Genomic DNA, 23,499 nt, shown 5'->3' on the forward strand with positions numbered 1-23,499 from the left:
CAGTGCAGAGCAGAGCAGGACAATCCCCTCCCTTGCCCAGCTGGTGATGCTGTGCCTGATACCCCCAGGACAAGAGTGGCCCTCCTGGCTGCCAGGGCACTGCTGACTCATATTCAACTTTTCATTGACCAGGACCCCCAGGTCCTTTTCTACAGTGTTGCTTTTCAGCTTCTCATTCCCCAGTCTGTCCATACATCCAGGTGCAGAATCTGGCACTTTCCCTTGCTGAACTTTAAATGGTTGGTGATTACCCAGTTTTATAATTTGTCAAGGTCTCTGTGCAAGGCCTCTCTGCCTTTGAGGAAGTCAGTAGCTCCTCCCTGTTTGGTATCACCTGCAAACTTGCTTAGTAGCCCTTCCTGTCCTGTCTCCAAGTCATGATATATAATAATGAAGAGCACAGGACTGAAGATGGAACTCTGTGGAATCCCACTAGTGACACCCCATTTACTGTAACCCTTTGTGCCCAACCTGTGACTCAGTGATCCAGCCGTGTGCTGGACATTCTGTCCAGAAGGATCCTATGAGAGACAACATTAAAAGCTTTGCTGAAATCCAAAAAGGATACATCAAGTGGCTTCCCTGACCAGCTGTGTGGTGATAAATCCAGTTTGATAAGCAGGACTTCCCTCTCATGAAGCCATGTGGTTGTGACCAATGGCTGAGTTGTCTTTCAGATGTTTTTTGACATCTCATTAACTCCCACATTAATTTTCTCCACAACTCTATCAGGCACGGAAGTGAGACTGACAGGCCTCTGACTGCCAGTTTCCAGGATCCCCCTTGCCCTTCTTGAAAATCAGGGACAACTTTCAGCAGTTTCCAGGATTCCAGTCAGCTGAGACCTCTCCATTCCCCAAGATTGCTTAAAAAAAAAAAAAAAAATCAACAGGCATTTTCTGATGACATCAGCAGCTCCCTGAGGATTTGAGGATTCCTGGCTGAATCCCATCAAGCCCCATAGATTTTGTAGGGATCCAGCTGGAGCACATCCTGCACAATTCATAGTCCTCCAGCTCAGGGCACTGAGACCCCCTTGCTCCATCATCTGTCTTGAAGACTGGCAAAGATTGTGTTAAACACCTCTGCCTTGTCCCTGACCCTATTTGTAATATGACCATCCTCATCCTGTAATGGGACAATATTATTTTTACACTGCCCATTGCTACTAATGTATTTGAAAAAACTCTTTTCATTGTACCCCACTGTTCTGGCAACTTCAACTCCAGTTGAGCTCTGGCCACTGGAATTTTCTCCCTACAGTGGCCAGCAGCATCTCTATTCTTCCTCTGGCACCTGACCATGCTTCCACTGGACATACACCTTCCTTTTTTACCTTTTTTCCAAGAGAAGATTCCTGTTCAGCCAAGCTAGCCTTCTGCCTCACCTGCTTGACTTCCAACACTTGGGAATTGCCCGTTCCTGTGACCTTAGGAGGTGATGTTTAAAAAGTGACCAGCACTGACAGACCTCAGCACCTCAGAAAGCATTTTCCGAGGGTACCTTACTAATTCCCTGAGCAGCCTGAAGTTCTGCTCTCCTCACGTCCAGGGCTGAGGTTTTGCTGGCACTTTGCCTCCTGTCACCAGGGATTTTAAACTCCATCCCTTTGTAGTTGCTGTGGCCAGGATGGCCACCATTCTCAACTTCACTTATGAGCTCCACTCTGTTGATACACAGTAGACCAAGGAGGGCATTTTTCCAAGTCATCTCCTTTAGAACCTGTCCTATAAAGCTGTCATCCAGGTTTTTAGGAATCTTCTGGCCCAAGTGTGATGCTCCCAGTTAATTTCTGGCAAGTTGAAGTTCCCTATAATGCCAAGGAGAGTTGATCTGAAAGCATCTGAAAGTTCTCAAAGTTGATCTGAAAGTTCTCAAAGAACAATTCATCAGCATCCTGGCTGAGAAGTTTATAGTAGGCTCCCACAATGACATCTGCATTATTTTGCCCCTTGATTCTTTACCCAGTGGCTCTTAATGGTGCCACTGCCAGCATTCTAACATTCTATTGCATTCAGTGCCAGCATTCTGCTTCTTCTGCTTTGCCTATCCCTCCTGACCATCCAATAGGCATGCCACTCACAGAACTTATCCCACCAGCTTTCGCTTATAGCAAAGATGTCAAATCTATGGGACTAGGACAAAGCCTCAAGTTCCTCTTGTTGGTTCCTCATGCAGCATGCATTAGTGTAGAAGCATTTCAGGAAGATGAAGCCTTTTTGGGAAAGGACTATAAAAGTTCAGAAGGGCACATAATGGGAATCAGTTAAGGAGCTGTACACAGACAGCTCTAAGACAAAAATGATGTGCAAGAGTAGCATCCAGTTCACTGTAACTTCAGCTCAAAGTTATGTGTACTACAGTGCACCTTCAGAGAGCTGTACAGCATGGCACAAACTGATTTACAGCTTCAAACATCCATCAGCTACAAGTCAGCACACAAAGCTGCAATGTGTTTGCACATCCTGACTGCTCACTCTGACCCCAGGATTCTATCTGTCCATATGTTCTCTGATTGACACCTTACCTAACCTTGACTAACATCATCAAAATCAGGACAACTACAGCAGGATACAGCACCGCCTAAGCAAACTGAAGTGCATTATGGCTAAATAAATAATTACCCTTGATCTCCAGAGGTTACAAACAGCACAACAAAAAAAATCCTTTGAAGGAATTGATCATCACAGCAGTATCGTGCACTGTTCACTGCCAGTACAGTCAGCAGCTGCTAGTAAGTGCTAATTTGGCAGCACTCAAGCCTAACTGCCATGAGAACATTGACAGGTGGCTCAGCAGCTCATTTTACTTTTACACTTTTTTGTACGCTTAACTAGAATGGGAATGACAGCAAGAGAAGTAACAAAAATAATTTTAAGGTCTTGATTTTTATTTATAAGTGTCTGGAAAACTCTTAGTGTCCAGTACAAACTTAGAAGTATTATTGGTTGTAAGTTTCCCTGGCTTTTCAAACTTCATTTAACATAAAATGAGATACAAACTTTTGTAACTGATTAACTTCAAGAATTAGCTGCAGTAAGACTGCTACAGGTATTCAGAAGGTGGAGGGAGTAGACACAAAACTCCTTCTGAAAGAGCAAGGCTTCTGGGAAGAACTTGCAAATCACATGATTAAAACTTAACATTTAACTTTGTTAAGCTAGAAGTGATTCTGAAATGGCAAGATCTATTGGAAGAATCAAGCTTTTCTGCTCCATGTCTCACCTTTACTTTCCATTCAGCAGCTTCCTACTAACACCTGAAAGCAGATCCACATTAATTCACAAACCCAGCATTCCCATGAATCAGATGATGAGCTTAATGAGGTGGTATGGTCTAACCCCATCTACATTTAAAGTAGGAGTTAAGAAAATAAATCACAATGCAGAAGAGTATCACTGGTGTTTTGCTGATTAACTGATATGGTAATCCATCTCATCCATCCATCTCTATCACTTCACTATGGATAATGGATCAGTACTTGAATAAGAAGCTATAAAGCAAGCTAGATAGATATAACCATCTTGTCTATACAAAAAACCAAATAGCTGTAGCACCACCTTCTGAATGTGCATTTCTCATTCCACTGGCACAATGAAAAAGGACATGCACAATACCAGCAGGTATGAAAGTTTTCTTCAAGGCAGAAGAGCCTGGCAAAAAAAAGAAGAAATGGCACCTTGGAAAATAAATTAATTTTAACTACTGGATTTGGGCATGCTCCATATACATGTTAAAGATCTTCCAATGATGCCATCTTTGTGAGTTTGCTCACATAATCAACAACCTAGACACTACAAGGATCCAATCAGCAAACAAAATCCAAGAAGACCCTCCAGCCATGTCAAGTATTTATTAAGCTCTCTTACTACAGAAGAGACAGAAAGAGAGAACAAAATAGAAAACAGAAGAGAAGAAAGTACGTCTTAATTGTGTAGAGAGCTGACACTGCAGCCCTTATGTGTGGAAGGTGCAGAATAACCCTCATGCCATAGCATTTAACAGCAAACACTGCTTCACTACCTAGTTTTAGTATTTCAAGTTTAAGAGAGCTGGACAATGGAAGCTTTAAACCAAAAAGGATTAGGTAGCACTACAATGAATTTGTCTTCAATCTTTCATTTCTCAATCAGCACTCAGTTTTTCCCCTTAAGAGTTTTCAATATGAAAACCTGACGTGGAGAATCACACAGACAGTTATTTTCTCTTTAAAAAGTGAATATAGTTTTAATTGATCTACATGAGCCCCTCTTCTCCCAACATCCCAACACTACGAGGTCAAAACGAGTTTTGGTACTCATATGTAAGAAGTAGGTTAAATACCAAAGTTAATCCCTTCAGAAGGAAACACATTTTTGTGCGGAAGTGACAGTGGCATTTTAAGTGCCAGTGGCATTTTAAGTGCCCGTATTCAACTGGTTTATTGTAACACTACTTCAAATAAGAAAATACAAGGTATGCTGGACAATCATCCAGAGTTCTGACCAGCACACCTGATAATCCCATGCAGCAGCAAAATGTTTGGTTTCCAAAAAGAAAAGAGTTCTGTCAGGCTGCTTTTCTGCAACATTCATTGTGTAAATAAACATGTAATTTAAAGTATTTAATTTAGAGAGACTGAATCATTCCACTTGTTCCAAACTCTACTTGTTTAAATATCTGATGTTTAAAATTAAGATATTCACTTAAGTCAGTCCTAAAATCCTCAGACTCAGCCTTCCATAAGGGCCCACAGTCCATTTTCAGAGATGCACTATGTATGTACAAAGATCTGCTCTTTCATTTTAGAAGTTGATAGCTTTGCCAAAGGATGCTGCTAGGTTTGCTTCCCTGAAGGCTTCTGACACCGTCTGTAGGGAGCAAACACAAAAAGTTACAAGTCATTAATAGCTACCTGGAGTAACAGCACGTTGTGTAATGGTGTTCAACAGCCCCTCTAGAAAACACTTACTGGATGGGCATGGCAAACTCTGGCTACATCTTCACATGACGCTCCATATTCCATAGCAAGGGCAGCTTCATTCACCATTTCACCAGCACCCTGTAATTTAATGGTACTTGCAATTAGCACAAATTCTTACACAGTTGTCCAGGTTCTGCTGAATCAGTAACAGCTTATAAATACGCATTTTCTGCTAAAAAATGAAAAGTTATGTTTTAACCAGCACTTTGTGTTCTAATGTAAGTAATGTAATCTATTTGGTGATTGTGCTCAAACCTAGCATAAATCTAAACATTAATGAGAGTATTTGTGTATTTGTTCTCCCATACCTGAGAGTTGTGCAAAAGCTAGGCATTTTTCCATGAAAGGAAACTTAACCAAAACTTCAATGCTTCCCTGAAAAGTTAAATAGATAGCTAGATTTTAAAAAAACATGTTACTACACCTACACCCTCATTTTTCTTTGCTGTATTTATGCATATTTACTAAGAGACTGTATCTTTGAGGTGTCAAAAATAGTTAAATCTCCTCTTACATTTTTAACACTCAGATCCACAACCGTAAGATTTTTCCCCCAGTCCTTTCCCAATGAAGAAAATCAGGTTTTTTATGAGACAAATAAAGTTGTGCTTCCTTTAAGGCATGTTGGTTTCTAAATTACTACAATTGCAAGAGAAATTAAGTAGCATAGAATCTTATTGAAAACAGTTTGGTGTTTCTCTTAAAGAAAGCTGTACACAAAAATGTATGGAAGTGTTTCTGCAAACATTATTTTGAAAAAAAAAAATATTTACAGCTAAGAAACAAAACAGAGAAAGATTAGGGTCTAACTTTGTTTTAAACACCAAAACCCTAAACAGGGGAAGTCCCAAGTTTTTTTTACTCTAAGTTCCATAAATTACTAACCCCAGATTTGGTGACTGCAGCATAAGATTACCACCTCTGCTGAAGTCTTTAGTTAGAGAGAAGGGGAAAAAAGAAAAAGCCAATGAAAAAGTCACAGTCTTTTCAGCTCCCTCAACTTCCAAAAGTTGAATCAACAATTCCTGCTGTTCTCTCAAGTATTTGGCTGTATTCATAAAAACAAAACAAGAAAAAGAAACAACAACAAACACCATCACCAAAAACTTCACCACACAAAACTTGTCAAAGAAACTAAATAAATAACCATAGCAATTCAAGAGGGGGAAAAAAAAAAGCTGTTGGTTTTTTTTTTTTTTTTTTAGTTACACCAAAGTAACTAAAAAGCAGGAAGGAGGGCAAGGGTGCAGAACAGAACTGTAAAAAAAAAAAAAGTATGGCGAACGCAAACCTTCCTGTTTACAAACGACACTTCTAACTCAACAACTACGCAACAACACGAAATAAAAAGAACATTACAAGTCCAAGAAAGCACAATTGATGACACTTACTGAGCCTAAAATGTGAGCACCCAACATCCTGTCTGTCGACTTTTGACTAAGTATCTTCACCATGCCATCGGTGTCAGCATTTGTCTTTGCTCTACTGTTCGCAGCAAATGGAAATTTCCCAATTTTGTATTCTACACCCTGCAAAACAGATGTGTTACTGAGTTAATGACCAAAAAGAACAATGCAACCAGCTGTTACATACATGAGGAGAAGCAATACAGAACTAAAACAGGAGACACAGGAATGTACATGAACTATCACCATAAATGGTGTAAGAGTGTACAAAAAAAGATTAATTTGCAAACAAACAATATTAATGTCACAGAATGCAAGTTATTAAAGAAAATTGTGGTTCTTGGGAGAGTGGCATACAGAAGAGCATCTTTCACTTACACCCCCTAAGCAATAAAGTCAAATGCAGAAATTTGGATAAAGTAGCTAGATAAACAACTAGAGAGTGAAACCAAGCTCAAGGTGGAAAAACAGTTTTTGTCAGAAAAGAAAACAAACAGTACCTCTTCTTTCAGCTGTTCTTCTGACTTGCCCACCCAGGCCACTTCAGGGTGAGTGTAGATCACAGAGGGAACGCAGTTATAGTCAATGTGAACTGCTCCCCCAGCCATGCCTTCTACACAAAGAATGCCTTCATCCTCAGCTTTGTGGGCCAGCATAGGTCCAGCAACTACATCACCAATAGCATAGATGCTATCAGACCAATGAAACAGAATAAGACAGTGTTTAAAAACATCCTAGCACACCTGGGCTATCTTACATAAGTCTGTTTAAACATGTTACTGAAAACTCTTAATCAAAACAGATTAAAATACTTCATTTTAGCATTTTCCACAGAATGACCACACTTCAAGAGGTATTTAGTGACATGAAGCAGACAGTGACTTTTAAATCACAAAACTTCAAAGGGTGACTAAAATTTTTAGCTACTGAAATGACAGGATATATTGAGTTTTCTTTTCAGAAAAGGAAAATATGTTCTGTTATTAAAAAACAGAAGTGCTTTATTAAATTAAACTTTAAAAATAAGTGTTCTGCATTAAAAAAAAGAAAAAAATTAGTCTTACTTACTTTGGAATCTTGGTTTGGAATCTGTTGTTGACTGGAATTCTCCCTCTCTTATCAAGTTCTATTCCAATTTCCTCAAGACCTAGATTTTTTGTAAAAGGACGCCTACCGATGCAAACTAGGAGCACATCACAAGTTATTACTTCTGCCTTGCCACCAGCAGCAGCTTCAACACTACAGCAAAACAAGAAGCAAAAATGCTAAAATGTAAACTTGTAGCCTTATCTTTCTCTGGCTAGTAACTAATACGACCCAAGATGGTGATCTCCTGGCTGGGTCTGGCACCCAAAGCACTTCATTCCGCCTGCCTTGTGCTTCCTCCTTGCAAGAGTTCAGCAGTGAAGAGGGAGGAAGGGGCAACACCTCTTACTACATTTCTTAACAATTGTCAGAGAGAAAATCAGGGTGTATTTTCAATAGCAAATAGCATGATCTGGTAGGATCAAATCTGTACAGCAAAGTCATTGCTGCTGAGTACTTGCCACCCAAAGTATATACACTTTGTATATAGTATATATACTTTGGGGTGGGGTAGGGCCCTGTATTCTAAGCAAGCTTTCTTCTTGCCCAGGAACCAAACACCTGTTAGCAGCTGCCATGCATCCCATGCATCCCTCAAGTGCATCTTGTCTTTAACTGCACACAGAACAAGTTCAGTTCACATACTCTAAGAGCACAAGAACCAAAGCATGGGAAGTGAGGATAAGTGGAAGTGTGTTTCAAAAGAACACTCTGAACCAAAATGATAACCTAAAAGTAGAAACAGACTACATGAGAGATTCAATCGGCATGGCGTGCAAAGAAGCCCAAATCCTGGACCTTTAGAGTGATGGATGACAGACTGTCCCAAGCTACAGTGATACAGCAAGTAAAAGTCACCATAGTAAGTCCCCAGAAAATACATTTAAGCTTGTTTTTGTGAAGTAACATCAAGCATTTTTTTAAACTACAGTTTCTGAATAGAGAATCCATTAACACAAACAGAAGTAGTGCATACTTATGGACTTTTACAAAGCAAATTTGCTTTACATGTTTCTATATTAACTGTTCATGTATACAACTTCAAAGGTCTTGAGTAAGACCATCAAAATAAATTCTTCAGGTAGTTTCATTTATTTCCATTCAAGAACACTAATATCTCTGCCAGGCTTACCCTAAGACAAGATGACCTTCCTATGTAGTCAAGAATTAATGGCATGGAATGTATGAACAATCATGGTATTTATGCTAGTTATACCAGAAGCAAATATCTTCCATGAAAATAGTGATTTAGAGTTCTGCTTTTATTATGATCTCATTATAACAGTGGTTTAATGCCAGAAAGCCCTCAACTCAAGTCAATGGAACCTCTCCTGTATAAGCAACTCAGGACTTAATAAAACCTAAAATTACGAACTCTCTAAGTTGTTAAAGAAGGATAAACATTTAATTGCACTAAAGAATTAATTTTCATTCCTGTTTAAAAAATACTGTCAAGACTGTATTTTTAAATAGGTTTGATGGATTGGAAGGAAGAATATATTTTGCATTGCTTTAGTTTTATGTTAAATACTTACGCTACATCTATTTTTCCATCTGGTCTCTTGGTAGCACCAGTAACTTTGGTGTTCAGTTTAAACTTGAATCCCTGCTTCTGAAGAATACGTTGGAAGTTTTTAGAGATCTCCATGTCAATTCCCATTCCCCCAACATGGCCCATGAACTCAACAGCTGTCACATCTGCACCGAGGCGCTGCCAAACTGAACCCTGCAGTTACAACAATACAGGTAAAAAGAGTTTTTGAAAAGCAAACTTCAGATACTTTTAGTCTAATATTTACAACAGCTCTTCTAAAGCAGGATAATATGTAATAGCAAACTGATCAGTTTCTACAAACATGACATAAAATAAAACAAGTTCAACTTCTCCCAGCCTTTCCAGGAAAAGATTTATCATTGTTTATTTATAGACTCAAAACTTCCATGATCAAATCCAAGGAATTAGGCTTTTAAAGAAATAGCTAACGAGATAACTAAATATAACTCAAGTATGTTTTATACTATACGTATAGAGGAATCAAAGAATCTGAAAGGAAAACCCAAAGGGAATTGCTTGTGGTGCCCTAATACCACTACTAATTAATCAAAACAATACCACATTAAGGAAATTTTACACAACAAAATGGAGCCTCTGCTGGTCCTGTCTGTATTTATAACCTTAACCATGATCATCAGCCTCACCAACAAAACCCATGTACACCCTGTTTGCTTACAGTTACCCACATCCACCCAATACAGAATTTCACTTTGCTTACTCTTTCCCAGCTTAATGGTCAGCAGGTTAAGCAGGTTACTTGGCAGATGGGCACAGCTTCAAGCAGCTGCAAGACCAGCAAATATAAATTCTTTTTGAAACGTGTAGGTGTGAGGTAAAAGGACTCAGATCACGATGAACTACAAAGTCTCCATGCTTTTGGCTGATAGAATATGTACTACCAGATCACATTAAACATCTCTTATGATTAACTACTAAAAAAAAGAATTCATCCTGACTAACCTGGTATTCCCTCACATCCCTACTCCTCCAAAAGAGAAAAATAATATGCAAGGCCCTGGATCCTCCTCTCTAATTTCTTTGCTTATCTAACCAGTTGCAGAAGCACTGACCCAACAAACACTTATCCCAGCTTTTCTGGTAAAAAATGGAGCTAGCAGGCTATGAAGTCTGAACAGATCCACTACAACTCACTGAACTGTTAAATCACAGCAAAACCATCAAATACAACAAAAAAACACCACCTTTTTCCTTTACAAATTAAAGGTCAAGTGGTTTAAATATCCTCTCACCAGTTCCACACCAATGACTCCTGCACCAATGACAACCATCTTTTCAGGAACTTTTTTCAGTGACAGCGCACCAGTGGATGACACAATGTTATCTTCATCAATCTAATGACAAAGAAATGCACAGAGGGAGGTTTACAATCTCTTTTACATATTATATACAGAACAGAACGTGCAATCAGGTGCAAACCATGATTACACATTAAATTGTGTGGCTATGAGACACTGAAAAGGAAGTACAATTAAGTTCAAATACGTACAGTAATTCCAGGGAAGGGAGCAACTTCTGAGCCTGTGGCTATGAGTATGTTCTTTGTATTGATAACTTGTGTGCTGCCATCTTCTTTAGTTGCAGTGACTTGGTTTTTGCCAGTTATTTTTCCAAACCCAGATACATGTACAACCTTTAGTAATCAGAATACAGTGAAGTCAGGTTCAAATATGTAAGTCAGGCTGCATTTCACCTGAATCTCACAAATGCTAAACATCTTTCTGCATCGCTACCTGGTACAAATCACAAAGTAACTGTATACTAGTAGGAACAGGAATAGTATACTATTCCTTTAAACAGATTAAGAATGAAGGCACTGGGCATTTAAAAGTTTTCTGGAAGAGAAGCATCCAAATTCTGCCCTCGTCATATCAGTCACTCTAATTTATGTGGCAATTTGAAAATGTAAAAACTAAGAAGTTACATCAGAAAAATGGATATACCTCAGTATATAATCCAAACTAACCTTGTTTTGTTTAAATAAATGAGCAATTCCACCTGTTAAGGCCTTCACTGCACTACTCTTCTGTTCCATCATCTTCTCTAGATTCAAACGGATTCCTGTAACTAAAGTTAAAGCAAAACAACAAGTGTGGCAGTGTGTTAATGCTAAAGGAGCTCACCTCAACACAGTTAACAGCTGGCACAGAAAGATGTGTTGAATGGCCCTACTAAATGCTAAAGGTTACATTCAACAACTGCTATGCTGAAAATCAGTATTGCACTTTTCAACTTTATCTATCCATTAGTCAGAATTCAAAGAGCAGACACATTCCTAAGCCTCCAAATGACAGATAAAGGGTATTATTTATAACTCTGAAAATTTTCTGACCAGAAAACCATACTAATCAGATTTGAAAGATTAAATTTACTTCTTGGTGGAAACCACTTATGTAACAGGCACTGAGAGCTCTTCACTCACTTTCAATTCCTCTATTAGCGAAATCTTTTCCATGGGCCAAGTGATACAGATGTGAGTTGTTCAGCAAGGCCTAAAACAGACATACAAAAACGTGAATTTGGACATACATTCACAAGAATATTTATTATAAGGAAAAATAATTATACTATTTGCAAAATGTTCTCACTATTGTTTGACACACACATATTTGGAAAGGTGTATTTCAATCACAGAAATTGTACACAGTAGCTCCTACTGGAACACTCAGTAAAGTTACATACTTTACATAGAAATAAAAAACAGTTAAATCAACACCTATCCTTTTTGCTCATTTCACCATAGAAACTGATAATTACTCCACAGAGATTAAAAAAAAAAAAGGAACAGAGGAAGTAGAGGAAGAGAAAGATAATTGTGACTGATGGCCAAAGAGAAGATAGAGAAAAATTGGATGAGGAAAATCTACACTAAAATGCCTGTTAGGATTTTATCCTGTGTAGACATATATGTGTTAAATTTTGAGATTTTGTGCTGAAGTTTCTACAACTGCATAGCCAGCCAAGCTGAAGCTGGATGGCTTGGAGCTAGCTTAGGTACATGGATCTTCCAAATTCACTGGTAAAATCAGAATAGTTTTTATATGGATGGCAATAAATTAGTAGTTTCAAATTCAGAAGCTTGATAATTGTATTTTGATTAGAAATAACAATATAATTAAAGCAGGATCTTACTAAGAAAATAGATTATTTTGTTATAGCCACCCCAAATATAAAATTATCTGTATCTTTGCAAGGACAACAGTGCTATTGAGGCAGATTCCCCAGCAACAGCACTGCTCTTACAAAGGCCGAGGTCTGAAATTACTTTAAACTAGATTGGCAGTGTCAAATATGAAGTTCTTATTTATTTCTTCATGCTTCTCCTTTCCTTCAGAGTGCATGTGTTGGACTCAGCTCTTTCTCCCCACATCTGTATTACTCCACAGAAGCACCACCAGCCTCACCCTCCAGGCCATTCTTACATGTATATCCATCTTGAGAAACTCCTTCCTAATTAATCTCCTTCCAAGTGAAGCACATCATGTCAGCTGTTTTTAATGAAGCTGTGACAAACATGCACACTTACCTTGGATGGAATACATCCAACATTCAAACAGGTTCCCCCTAACGTTGCATTTTTTTCTACACAGACAGTCTGAGGAAAAAAAAAACAAAAGGATTTTTTAGTAATACTCTGCCACCATTTCCTTATAGGCTATCTCACAATTTAGAACTGATGACAAAGACATTTGTCTACTTGTCTAGTAATTCTACCTCTACAAGTGTCCCATAAATTTAATTCCTAGATTTATTTTATGGCTCATGTTTCCCTTCCCTCATTTTTGGTTAACTTAAAACCCACAAAATAGCTCTTTGTAACCAAATTCTGTACCAAACTCCACCAGTTTACTGTCTGCAAACGACAGCCACTGCACCATTCATATAAGTGCTACTTGTATGTATTTTTGCAGTCCTACTACAAAAATCGACGAAATAAATAATAAATACAAGACTCAGTCCAGTGAAAGATGCCCCCCTAACAATTACAGAAAAAACTGCTAAAAGCAAAACATGTAAATCATGTGAAGATTCATAAAAACAAGAGAACAACTGGTAAATGAACTGGTACAGATTAAAATCCCATGAAGCAATCTTTTCTTCAAAGAAAAAACAGAACAAAACCCCCAAGCCACAAACAACATTTCCTCCCACTGCTATAAAGTTGTACCAATGCCTATAAAGAAAGAAAAAGCAAAAATGAAGTTCAGCAAAACCAATCAAGAATAAGGTCAATAACAACAGGGATAGAAAATATTTCATCTCCTTCTCATTAAGCTGACAACATCAAAGTGTGCAAAGGACAAAAACAACTGTCAAACTTCATTTAAAAACAGATCACTGGGAGAGAGAATGAAGGAGAGAGTATCCTAAAACATTTTTGTAGAAGCAAAGGAATTGGCATCTCCTTCTTTGGAAGGCACACACATATTCAATATAATTGTAACTTTGGTTTACACTCTTGAGAGTTCCAGTCCACTGAGAGGCAACTACCTAGGTGAAAGTCATAATTTCTTTAAATTGCTGTTTTTGTGCTACGTTAGGTGATGGTAACATGAAGAGCAGAATTCACCAAATCAAATCACAGGAACACTCGGAGACATGCTTATACCCTACCTCTCCTTCCTCTTGTTTTAAGCACATATGAAACAACACAAGGGCTTTAAAAGCTGCACCATGGATCAAACAGCACCAGACTGATACTAACTTTACCCAATAAGAATGTTCTGCCTCATCCATTTTACATAAACTTCACTGACAAGGCCAAGCAAAGCCTTTTGGAAAGCCAATACCCAGAGAGCTACTGGCAGTAACATGGGATGCTGTAGTGCTGATACAAGGACTAGCTTGTGCTAGTAGAAATAGCACTAAAACTGAAATTTAAGTAATTCAGTAGAGCAGAATCAGGTTCTTCCATGGATGGTGTAACTACACAATCTTTTTGCCAGTCAATTAAAACATCTCCTTGGACTCCTCAAGGACACCAAAAATATTCTACATGTTTATTCAATAATAATAGTGACATACACAAGTATGTCCAAGCATTTTCCCCTTTCTAACTAGCTGCGAAACACTGTAACAGAATGATTTTTTACTATGATGAAAAACAGAATCCAGGGCACTTTTTAACTCCCTTGTGCATGGTATCCTACTGTTAATCACAGATATGAAGGACTCAAGGACAGTACTGTTCCAAGAAAAGTTGCCTTATAGCCAGCCACAAAAATAGCTTTAGAATAATCAAACATGAACTCACATGGCAGAAGGCCACAATCTTAATTAAAACCTGCAGCACTGAGCACCTTTTTTCTCAGGTTACTAGCTAAGTAACCACATACATCTAGAAACAAGAGTACTTATTATGACAAAATATTAATTCACAAAGATGTGTAAAGACAATTCAGTTATTTTGCTCTAGGTCACAGGCAGATGTACAACTTAATGGAATCTCAAAAACTTATATTTTGATACAGTTACATACTAGAGGGCTAAAAGATACCCAGAAAGATGTTACTGGCACCCATTTGTGGGAGTACTGACCAATGAGGGACAACACTCAGAATTACGGACAAATTCAATTTGAAGGGACCTCCTTTGGAGGCCATCTAGTCAAACCTTCTTCTCCAAACACAGTCAACATCAAAGACATCGAGGGAAGTGATTCTCCCCCTCTACTCTGCTCTCATGAGACCCCATCTGGAGTACTGTGTCCAGCTCTGGGGCCTCCAACACAGGACAGATATGGACCTACTGGAGCAAGCCTGGAGGAGGCTACCAAGTTGATCACGGTGCTGGAGCAGCACTCCTATGAAGACAGGCTGAGAAGGCTCTGGGAAGACCTTACAGCAGCCTTCCAGTATCTAAAGGGGGCTTGCAAGAAGGCTGGAGAAGGACTTTTCACAAGGACATTTAGTGACAGAAACAGCCGTAAGCTGAAAGGTACAGATTTAGATCAGCTCTTAGGAAGGAATTCTTTACTGTGAGGCCCAGGAATAGGTTGCCCAGAGAAGCTGTGGATGCCCCACCCCTGAATGTTCAAGGCCAGGCTGGATGGGTCTCTGAGTAACATGGTCTAGTGGAAGGTGTCCCTGTCCATGGCAGGGGAGTTAGAACAAGGCCAGTTGAACAGTCCTTCCAACCCAAACCATTCTGTGATTCTATGATGTATCAGGTGGCTCAGGGCCTCGTACAGCCAAGTTCTGAAAATACTGAAAGATGAAGTCTACATGCTGTGTACGGCCCCCCATTCCTGTGCTTCACTGGAACTCATCACCAGGAGTTCTTGTCCTTACCAGGTGGTCAAACCAGCTCATTTCAGTCATGACGTCTATTTTAGGTAATTCAGAAACATTGTGACATATCAAGCAGCAGAAACATGCTCAAGACTGCTAGCACCACCTTCTCAGAGTTCCAGATAATTACGAGAACAATAACGCAGTGCCAAGAGTGCCAGTTGGTCTCATATTAAGAAGTGACGGCAAAAAAAAAATCCTGAAGTCACGTTCTGTATTTTTATAAATTTAAAAACATCTAAAATATATCATACACATACAACTCTCACAATACTTAATTAAATGACACACCACTGGTACACATCAGAGACAAACAGCCTCTTCTGAAAGGCGCTCAAAGACAACAGGCAGAACAACAGAGATGAACATAAATAAATGTAACTAAGATACTACTAAGTATTTCTATATACATTTTTGCCTCTAAAATTCTCACATGGCAGTAGAATTTCACTAATCACATTCAAAAAGCCTATCAGTTGAATATGGCTTTTTCCCCTTCTGAGTTCCCTCAGTCTGTTTTTCAGAATAGTTTTCCACCGGTCTTTTTGTCAGTCATGATCTCCTTATTTTTTACTTTGTTGAGAGAAAAATTCCTTCTTAGCACTGTTTTCCCACCTTCTCTTTCACAAGAGTATAAGTTCACCTCAATCATCAGTTCCAACCAAAAGTAAGCTCTGTCAGTAGCAAGGCTACAGAGAGTAATATAGTCAGATCTCCATTTCAAATTCTGCATAATGCAGGTAAGCAAGGTAAGGAAAGATTAGCAAAAGATGTCTACAGCATCTGGTGGCTCAAGATGTGACAAAAGGATTCCAGTATCACACAGACACCTTTCAAGTTCACCTGGATGAGTATTCTGCTATCTGAGTGAGGTCTCAAGGTCTCACCTTAAACCCAAGCTGAGCTGCTTTGATAGCAGCAACATATCCTCCAGGTCCAGAGCCAATAACGGTGACATCGGCATCAACTGAAACAGAGAACAGCTGAGTTACTGTTTTTTCAGCAAAATAACTGCATATAAATAATTATGCAAGTTAATGAAATAGGATTAGATAAGGAAGCTACACCTCATATGTGAAAGTAACTTTCTGGACAGGGAAAGATTGTGTAAAGGTATTCATTCCACAAGAAAAATAACCAGTCTTAAATTTCACAAGGAAAATAATGTAAAATGACATCAACAAACTGAATTTCCCACCCCTCTTGCTCTAAAGCCTTTAAGAACTTAACCCAAGACGTCTCGATAATTTACTGTAACATTTCTTCCAACATAGCTTCTATTGATGTTTAGCACCAAACATAAATGCTTGCTGTATGCCACAAATTTATATAGGGGAAAACACGGCTGCAATAGGCATCTGTGGAAACTCTATTGATTATAAAACAGTGGAAGCGATGAACTTTGTACCTAGCTCATATCTTGTAACCACAATCTCTTTTAGAATATTAATTAACATAAGAACAGTGATGGTGAAGTTCAACTTCTATTTACAGCTTTACCTTGAAATCAAATTATGCAAATAAACCACAATTTTCATCTCAATCTCCATCCTGACATGGATTTCATCTCGAAGGCTGATTTCTGAGTTTGAAGTATTGTTCTGTTTTTTGTGGGGGTTTGGGTTGGTGGGTTTTTTTTTTTTTTTGTCCAAAAAAGGTTTCTCACAAGAAATTACCTTGATCAGCATAGGACCTTTGTGGCACTGCACAAACTCCCTGAAGACCATGATGAATTAGATCAAAATGGCTTCTCTAAAAAGAAAAAAGAAAAATAAAAACAACCCCTTGGTTTTACAAGTTTATGTCTATCCTTGAGGGAAAATAAGCATTCAGCCAGACAGATGTACATACAGTTACTGTCACCAGCTAACCAAAACACGAACAGCACAACTGAAGCACAGTGGGCACTGACTGGAACAAGAGGCAGAAGTTGCTCTGCCACTTACCTGCTCTGTCACCGCAGTCTGTCATCACACCTGTTCTCAGGTCACCTCAGTCTGCCTCAGTCTCACCTCAGGCTGCCTCTAACTACAAAGCTTTCAACTCTTTCCAACTCTCAAACCACATAATGACACAAATTAGATATCCACGGGAGTTTATGAAGAGTCTTGTTCTGTAACCAACCCCTTCAGCCACTTCCTATGAAAAGGCAGCTGTATCTCATAGGAAGCACAGAAGGGCAAGGTTTTTTAACCTTTACGGAAAAGTAATGGGACAGCACAGAACAGCTGCTACAAACACATCGAGGGCCGATCACCCTGTAACTGGAGCACAGGATGTCCCTGGAAGCATTTGCCGAGTCCACAGCACCGCAGCCCAAAAGCCGGGGCCGGCTGACGGCGGCGCTTTTTGCAGCCACCACGGCCGCGGCCTCCAGCGGGCCGGGACAGCGGGGGACCAGCACCGACAACGCACAAGGACAGCAGGGAGGCTGGTCCCTGCCGCTCACGGACCCTGAGGGCCGCCACAGCCGCCGCGTCCCCTCCGCCCGGCCGAGCGGCAAGGGGACGGCGCAGCAGGAAGGGGAGCGCGGCCAAGGCCCGCGCCCGCCTCAAGGCGCCTCTGCGGCCCCGCCCGCCCTCACGCACGCCCCCGGCGGGCTGAGAGGTCTGAAAAAAGCCCAGGCCCGAGCTGCCCGGCGCGGCTTCCGTCCCTTGTTCCCTCCCTTGCCCTCGCCTCGCTGCCCCGCCGGTGCCGTACCCGAGCGAGCGCGCAGGAGACGCGGCCCCAGCGCTGCATGTCGGCGGTGCCGCCGCGCCCCGGCCGCTCAAGGACTCCGCGGACGCGCGCAGGCGCAGTGCCGCGCGGGGCGGGGCCAGGCGGGCGCTGGGGCCTCAGGGCCGGGAGCGAGCGCTGGGCACGGTCCCGGCCCGCCCCGGGCCCAGGCAGGGTCACCTGCTGCAGGTGACACGGGAGCGCATCCAGGCGGGTTTGGAATGTCTCCAGAGACGGAGACTCCGCGACCGCCCTGGGCAGCCTGTTCCGGTGCTCTGCCACCCTCAGCGCAATGAAGTTCTTCCTCAGGTTGAGGTGGAACTTCTTGTGTTTCACTTTATGGCCATTGCTCCTCTTCCTGTCGCCGGCACTACTAAAAAGAATCTGGCACATCCTCTTGGCACCAGTCTTTGAGATATTTCTAGAATCAGAGAATCATAGAATATGCTGAGTTGGAGGGGGCCCATCAGGATCCAGCTCCTGGCCCTGCACAGGACACCCCAAGAATCACACCCTGTGCCTGAGAGCATTTTTCAAACTCTTCTATAACTCTGTTATGCTGGTGCTATGACTGCATGGTCATAGCACCAGGGTCCCTGGGGACCCTGTTCCAGTGCCCAACCACCCTCTGGGTGAAGAAACTTTTTCAAATGTCCAGTCTAAACCTCCCTTGACTCACCTTCATGATGTTTCCTTGAGACCTGTCACTGATCACAAGAATGAAGAGATTGGCACCCACCTATCTACTTCCCCCAATAAGGATGCTCAAGACCACAATAAGGTGGTCTCAGTCTCCTCCAGGCTGAACAGACCAAGTGGCATTATAAGTCCTCATAAATCTTCTCCTCATAAAGCTTCTCCTTCAGACCCTTCACCATCCTCATGGCTTCCTTTGGAAGCCTCTAATAACTCAATGTCTTTTTTATATTGTGATGCCCAAAGCTGCTCCCAGGATTTGAAGTGACACCAGCCCAGTGCAGAGCAGGGTGGGACAGTCTCCTCCCTGGCTCAGCTGGTGATGCCCTGCAGAACATGGTTGGCCCTCCTGACTGCCAGGGCACTGCTAATTAATATTCAACTTTCCATTTGTATGTATTTATGAGATTCCTTCTCAGTCTTCTCTTGATTAAGCAGGCCCAGCTCCCTCAGCCTCTCCTCTTAAGATAGGTGTTGCAGTCCCATCATCATCTTTGTGGCTTCCACTGGACCCTTTCCAACAGTTCCTTGTTTTGCTTGTACCGAGGAGCCCAGAACTGCACCCAGCATTCCAGATGTGGCCTCACGAGAGCCCAATAGAGGAGGAGGGCCACCTCCCTGGGCCTGCTGGCTACAATGTTCCTGATGCACCCCAGATACCATTGGTCAGTCATCCTGGCCACAAGGGCACACTGCCAGTTCATAATCAACTTGTCACCCACCAAAATTCACAGGTCCTTCTCAGGAGAGCTGCTCTCAAGTAGGTCAGACCCCAATCTGTGCTGGTTCTTGGGAGCTCACTGACCAACCTGGCACCAAAGTGAACCCTGGGGTGAGCAAAGCAGCCCCCGGTCCCAGATTGACTGCATCTGAACACCTGGGCACAAGCAAAGAAAGGGAAATTACATGTTTCAGACAGAAACCTCTTCCATCTAATTGACAGTGAAATGCCCATACATCTTTTTACATTAAAAAATGTAAAATCTAAGGTAATTTTGGAAGGACTTCGAATAATTGTTTTCCATTTATTTAATCATGAAAAAAATGAACTAGAATATTATTGAAAATATTCTCGAGCTAGAACATTCTCTAGGAAAAAATTCTCCTCAAGAAGAGGTGACTAAGAGAGGACCTCATCAATGTATACAAGTATCTAAGGGGGGTGCCATGAAATTGGAGCCAGGCAATGGCTCAGTGGTGCCAAGCAATAGGACAAGAGCCAATGGGCAGAAAGTGATGCACAGAAAGTTCCATTTGAATCTGAAGAAGAATGTCTTTACTGTGCAGGTAACTGTACACTGTAACAGAGTGTCCAGAGAGGTTTTGGAGTCTACCTCACTGGAGATATTCAAGAACCTTCTGGATGCAATCCTGTGCAATTTGCTCTGGGATGACCTTGCTTGAGCAGAGAGGTTGGACTAGATGACCCACTGTGGTCCCTTCCAATCTGACCGGTTCTGTGACTTTGTGGCTGTGAAATGCACATAAATTCAAATTTTAAAACATTCAAAAATATAAAATCTAAAATATTTAATTTTCAAAATAGTTTCAAGTGTCTTGGAATAATTGCTTCCAATTTATTTAATCAAGAAAATAATTGAACTAGAATTTGGATCCATTTTTATAATTAGCATGGTTTAATTTAATGCTCTGTATATTTTTACAGAACTTATATTTTCTTCTGGAAAATAGATTGTATTTTCTTCTAGAACAATAGATTGCACAATCTACATTCCTCTGTTTTTTGTACTTCAGCACGTCAGTATTTTAAAACTTAAATCCTTCATTGCCTGTGGGAAAACAACAATGGGCCAGGAAAATTTTCCTTCTATAGTGAGTTCTACCTAATTTAGGATATACATAATATTCTGTTCAATTTAAGCTAAAAACACCTAAATGTGGCTTTAGGTAAGTGATATGCAATATAGATCACATTATTGATTTCCCACCTTGCCTGAAATTGAAAAAGAGTTCTCAAGCATTCTAGGTGTACTCATTTCTGCACACGTCAGTATTTCCATCAGGGGGCAGCGTTCTGCTCCTTCCCGCACAGCCAGGAAAAAGGCCCTGCTCAGCAAGCAGAATTCCTCTTCTATCTTTTTCCATAAGGATTTCTCTGATCGGCCCTTCAGCAATGTTGGAGACTGTATGTGCTCAATATTTTTATATTTAAACCCCTGTTGGTTAGAGCATGGCTTGATCCCTGTATTGGCCATTCACTCAAGGTGGACTTGATGATCCTTGTAGGTCCCTTCCAACTTAGAATATTCTGTGATTCTAATGAGAAAGCATCCCAGAGTTATCCTTGATAGTGTCCCCGTAATTTCCTCCCACCCTCACTAATGAGCCAACCAAAGAGAATAAAACCCAAAACTGCTTCAGCTGTAGCTAACTGAAAGTACTCAGCCAACATGTTTTAATTTTCCATGGCCTCTCAGCCTTGGTGCACGTTGGGGTACTGGAGCTCTCCCCACTGCACAGGCAGTACATGAGTATTTCTAGGGAAATTACAGGTTTTTTCAGACACAAATCTGAATGCCGTGAGAATGTGTTTACTGCAAGCAATGATCAGGACCATCTCCTGCAACAAGAAATGACTGGTCGCTCTGAATCATGCCTCCAGTTGCTGTGGTCAGTACAGATGGTTACTGTGGCCACCAAAGGGAAGGCAGCTTGTGTGGTTATTGCTTCAGCACCCAGGCAAGAGGGTGTAGGGGACCTGGGGGAATGCAAGAAGCATTAGAGTGTGTATTAGTGGATGGGGACAGTGGGAAGGCAAAGGGGCACACAAGGAATGCAGGGTTAGATCCCTCCATCCCATTTATCCCAGCCCTGGTAGTCACCTCTGAACAGCCTTGCCCATTAACTACATGTCCCTTGGGGTCTTGGTGGCTGGGACAAATATTCTGAACCTTCCTGGGTACCCTGCTGAAGTTTAGAGACTGTTAAAATTCTTTTTTGAGTTTTTACATCTCTGAGTAATAAAGATCATAAAGACAGTGTATTGCCTGTAGAACTTGTAAACCATGGACACCTGACTATTTTTTGTTCCCTTCCTCCTGGCATGACTCTACCTCACTTTGCTTTGGTTGTGGCACTCCTTTCATGAGCACTGAGGTTACCATATCTGTTTACACTTCCACTTTTTGTAGCATCCATGAGTACTCATGTGTAGATATTTTTAGTTTAGTTAGAGAGAAAAAGAGAAAGATTTCTGCCAGGCTAAGCCTAGGAGAAAGTTTAAGAGGAATGAAAACAATCTATTATTTTGTTTTTTGTTTATATTGTTTATAGATATATTTTACTACAGTGACTTAAGTCTAGTGTACTAATTAAGTAAAATGTTTTTACTTTAAGACCAATAAAATTAATGTTCACAATGTTCTCTATAAAAGAGAAAAGTACTTTGAATAAACATTCATTTACCTTCTAAAATCATATGAGTCATTTCACCCATCCCTAACTCAACAGCATCACTCATGCAATGTCCCCTCGCAGCAAAGCAAGCTCCCAGGATTCCAACTGCATGAGGAGGAATCTTGCCAGCAAGAGGAGGCAGGTGATCCTTCCCTTCTGCTCAGCACTGGGGAAACATAACTGGGTTTCTATGTCCAGCTCTGGGCTGTCCATTACAGGGGAGACACAGACATACTGGGGACAGTCTAGCAAAGAGCCATGGAGATGGCAGAGGGGCTGTAAGGAAAAGCTGAGTGAGCTGAGTGAGCTGGGACCGTTCAGCCTGGAGAAGAGAAGGCTCAGGGGGATCTCATCAAGATATACGGATACCTGAAGGGAGGGTGCACAGAGAATGGAGCTGGGCTTTTCTCAGCAGTGCCCAGTGACAGAACCAGAGACAGTGAGTACAAAGGGAAACACAGGAGGTTCCTTCCACTTATTTTCCTGTGAAGGTGACTGAACACTGCTACAGAGAGTGTTCAGAGAGGTTGTGGAGTCTCTCTCCTTGGAGCTTCTCAAAACTCATCCAGATGTGATGCTAGGACACCAGCTCTAGGCAGCCCTGCTTGGGAAGAGGGTTGGATCAGATACCTCCAGAGGTCCCTTCCAACCTCAACCATTATGCAAGTCTATGTCAGGAAAAAACCTGCATCATGGTTATTTGCTCTGAGAATAAGAGTCACCTCTGACTGGAGCCAGAGGAAAGCTGCCAGGACAGGCTGAAGTCAGCAGAGGGCAATATGGCTGCATAGACTGACAGAGCTGCAAGGATGTGTTAGAGAGAAGTAGAGCATTCTATTTCTTTGAAATACTGAATATTTTCTTTCATTAAACATTGAAATTTTATGTGCATACATACCTATGCACATGTTTATTTGTACACATCAAGATTATCAATCTGGACAGACTGTAACAGTGGATCTGACTTGAGAAAACAGAACTGAAATACCTACCACATTCCATTCAAGGATTGGATGGTGGCCATCAGTGTCTTGTACCTTGCAAAGCTGTTATTAGGAAAACACATTTTCAGATTATTCCTCCTCTCTTCGTGAGAGGCAGGGCAAAGTGTATCCAGAAAGAGACAGGGGTGGCATTTTGTTTTGCATCCTTGTTCAAAGCAGGGCACTGCTTTCCAGACTGCTCAGCTTACCACTCTGCATAGAAAAGCTTCCTATCACTCAACCAGTAAAGCAAGATGAGAAGTGCAGAGAAAACTACAGCAAGTCAATGATCTCTGCTTGAGGTTCTGCATAAATATGTAGGATAAATAGGAAAGAAGGTGAGTGAAACTGGGCCAGATGCAAAATAGCA

General features: G+C 41.0%; 1 protein-coding gene across 1 annotated transcript; it reads right to left on the reverse strand.

Moving 5' to 3' along the window:
• Window positions 1-3,839: 3,839 nt before the first annotated feature.
• DLD (dihydrolipoamide dehydrogenase) lies at window positions 3,840-18,101 on the reverse strand. Its single transcript, XM_053978098.1, has 14 exons — window positions 18,019-18,101; window positions 16,995-17,070; window positions 16,206-16,285; window positions 12,555-12,623; window positions 11,451-11,520; window positions 10,995-11,095; window positions 10,518-10,661; window positions 10,261-10,362; window positions 8,991-9,181; window positions 7,438-7,608; window positions 6,870-7,059; window positions 6,355-6,492; window positions 4,952-5,041; window positions 3,840-4,850 (listed from the first exon to the last, which is right to left on the reverse strand). The coding sequence occupies exons 1-14, from the start codon at window positions 18,055-18,057 to the stop codon at window positions 4,785-4,787; spliced, it is 1,527 nt and encodes a 508-aa protein (XP_053834073.1). The 5' UTR covers window positions 18,058-18,101; the 3' UTR covers window positions 3,840-4,784.
• Window positions 18,102-23,499: the final 5,398 nt, after the last annotated feature.

This window comes from Vidua macroura, chromosome 5, assembly GCF_024509145.1.
Source record: "Vidua macroura isolate BioBank_ID:100142 chromosome 5, ASM2450914v1, whole genome shotgun sequence".
NCBI classification, from domain to species: Eukaryota; Metazoa; Chordata; class Aves; order Passeriformes; family Viduidae; genus Vidua; species Vidua macroura.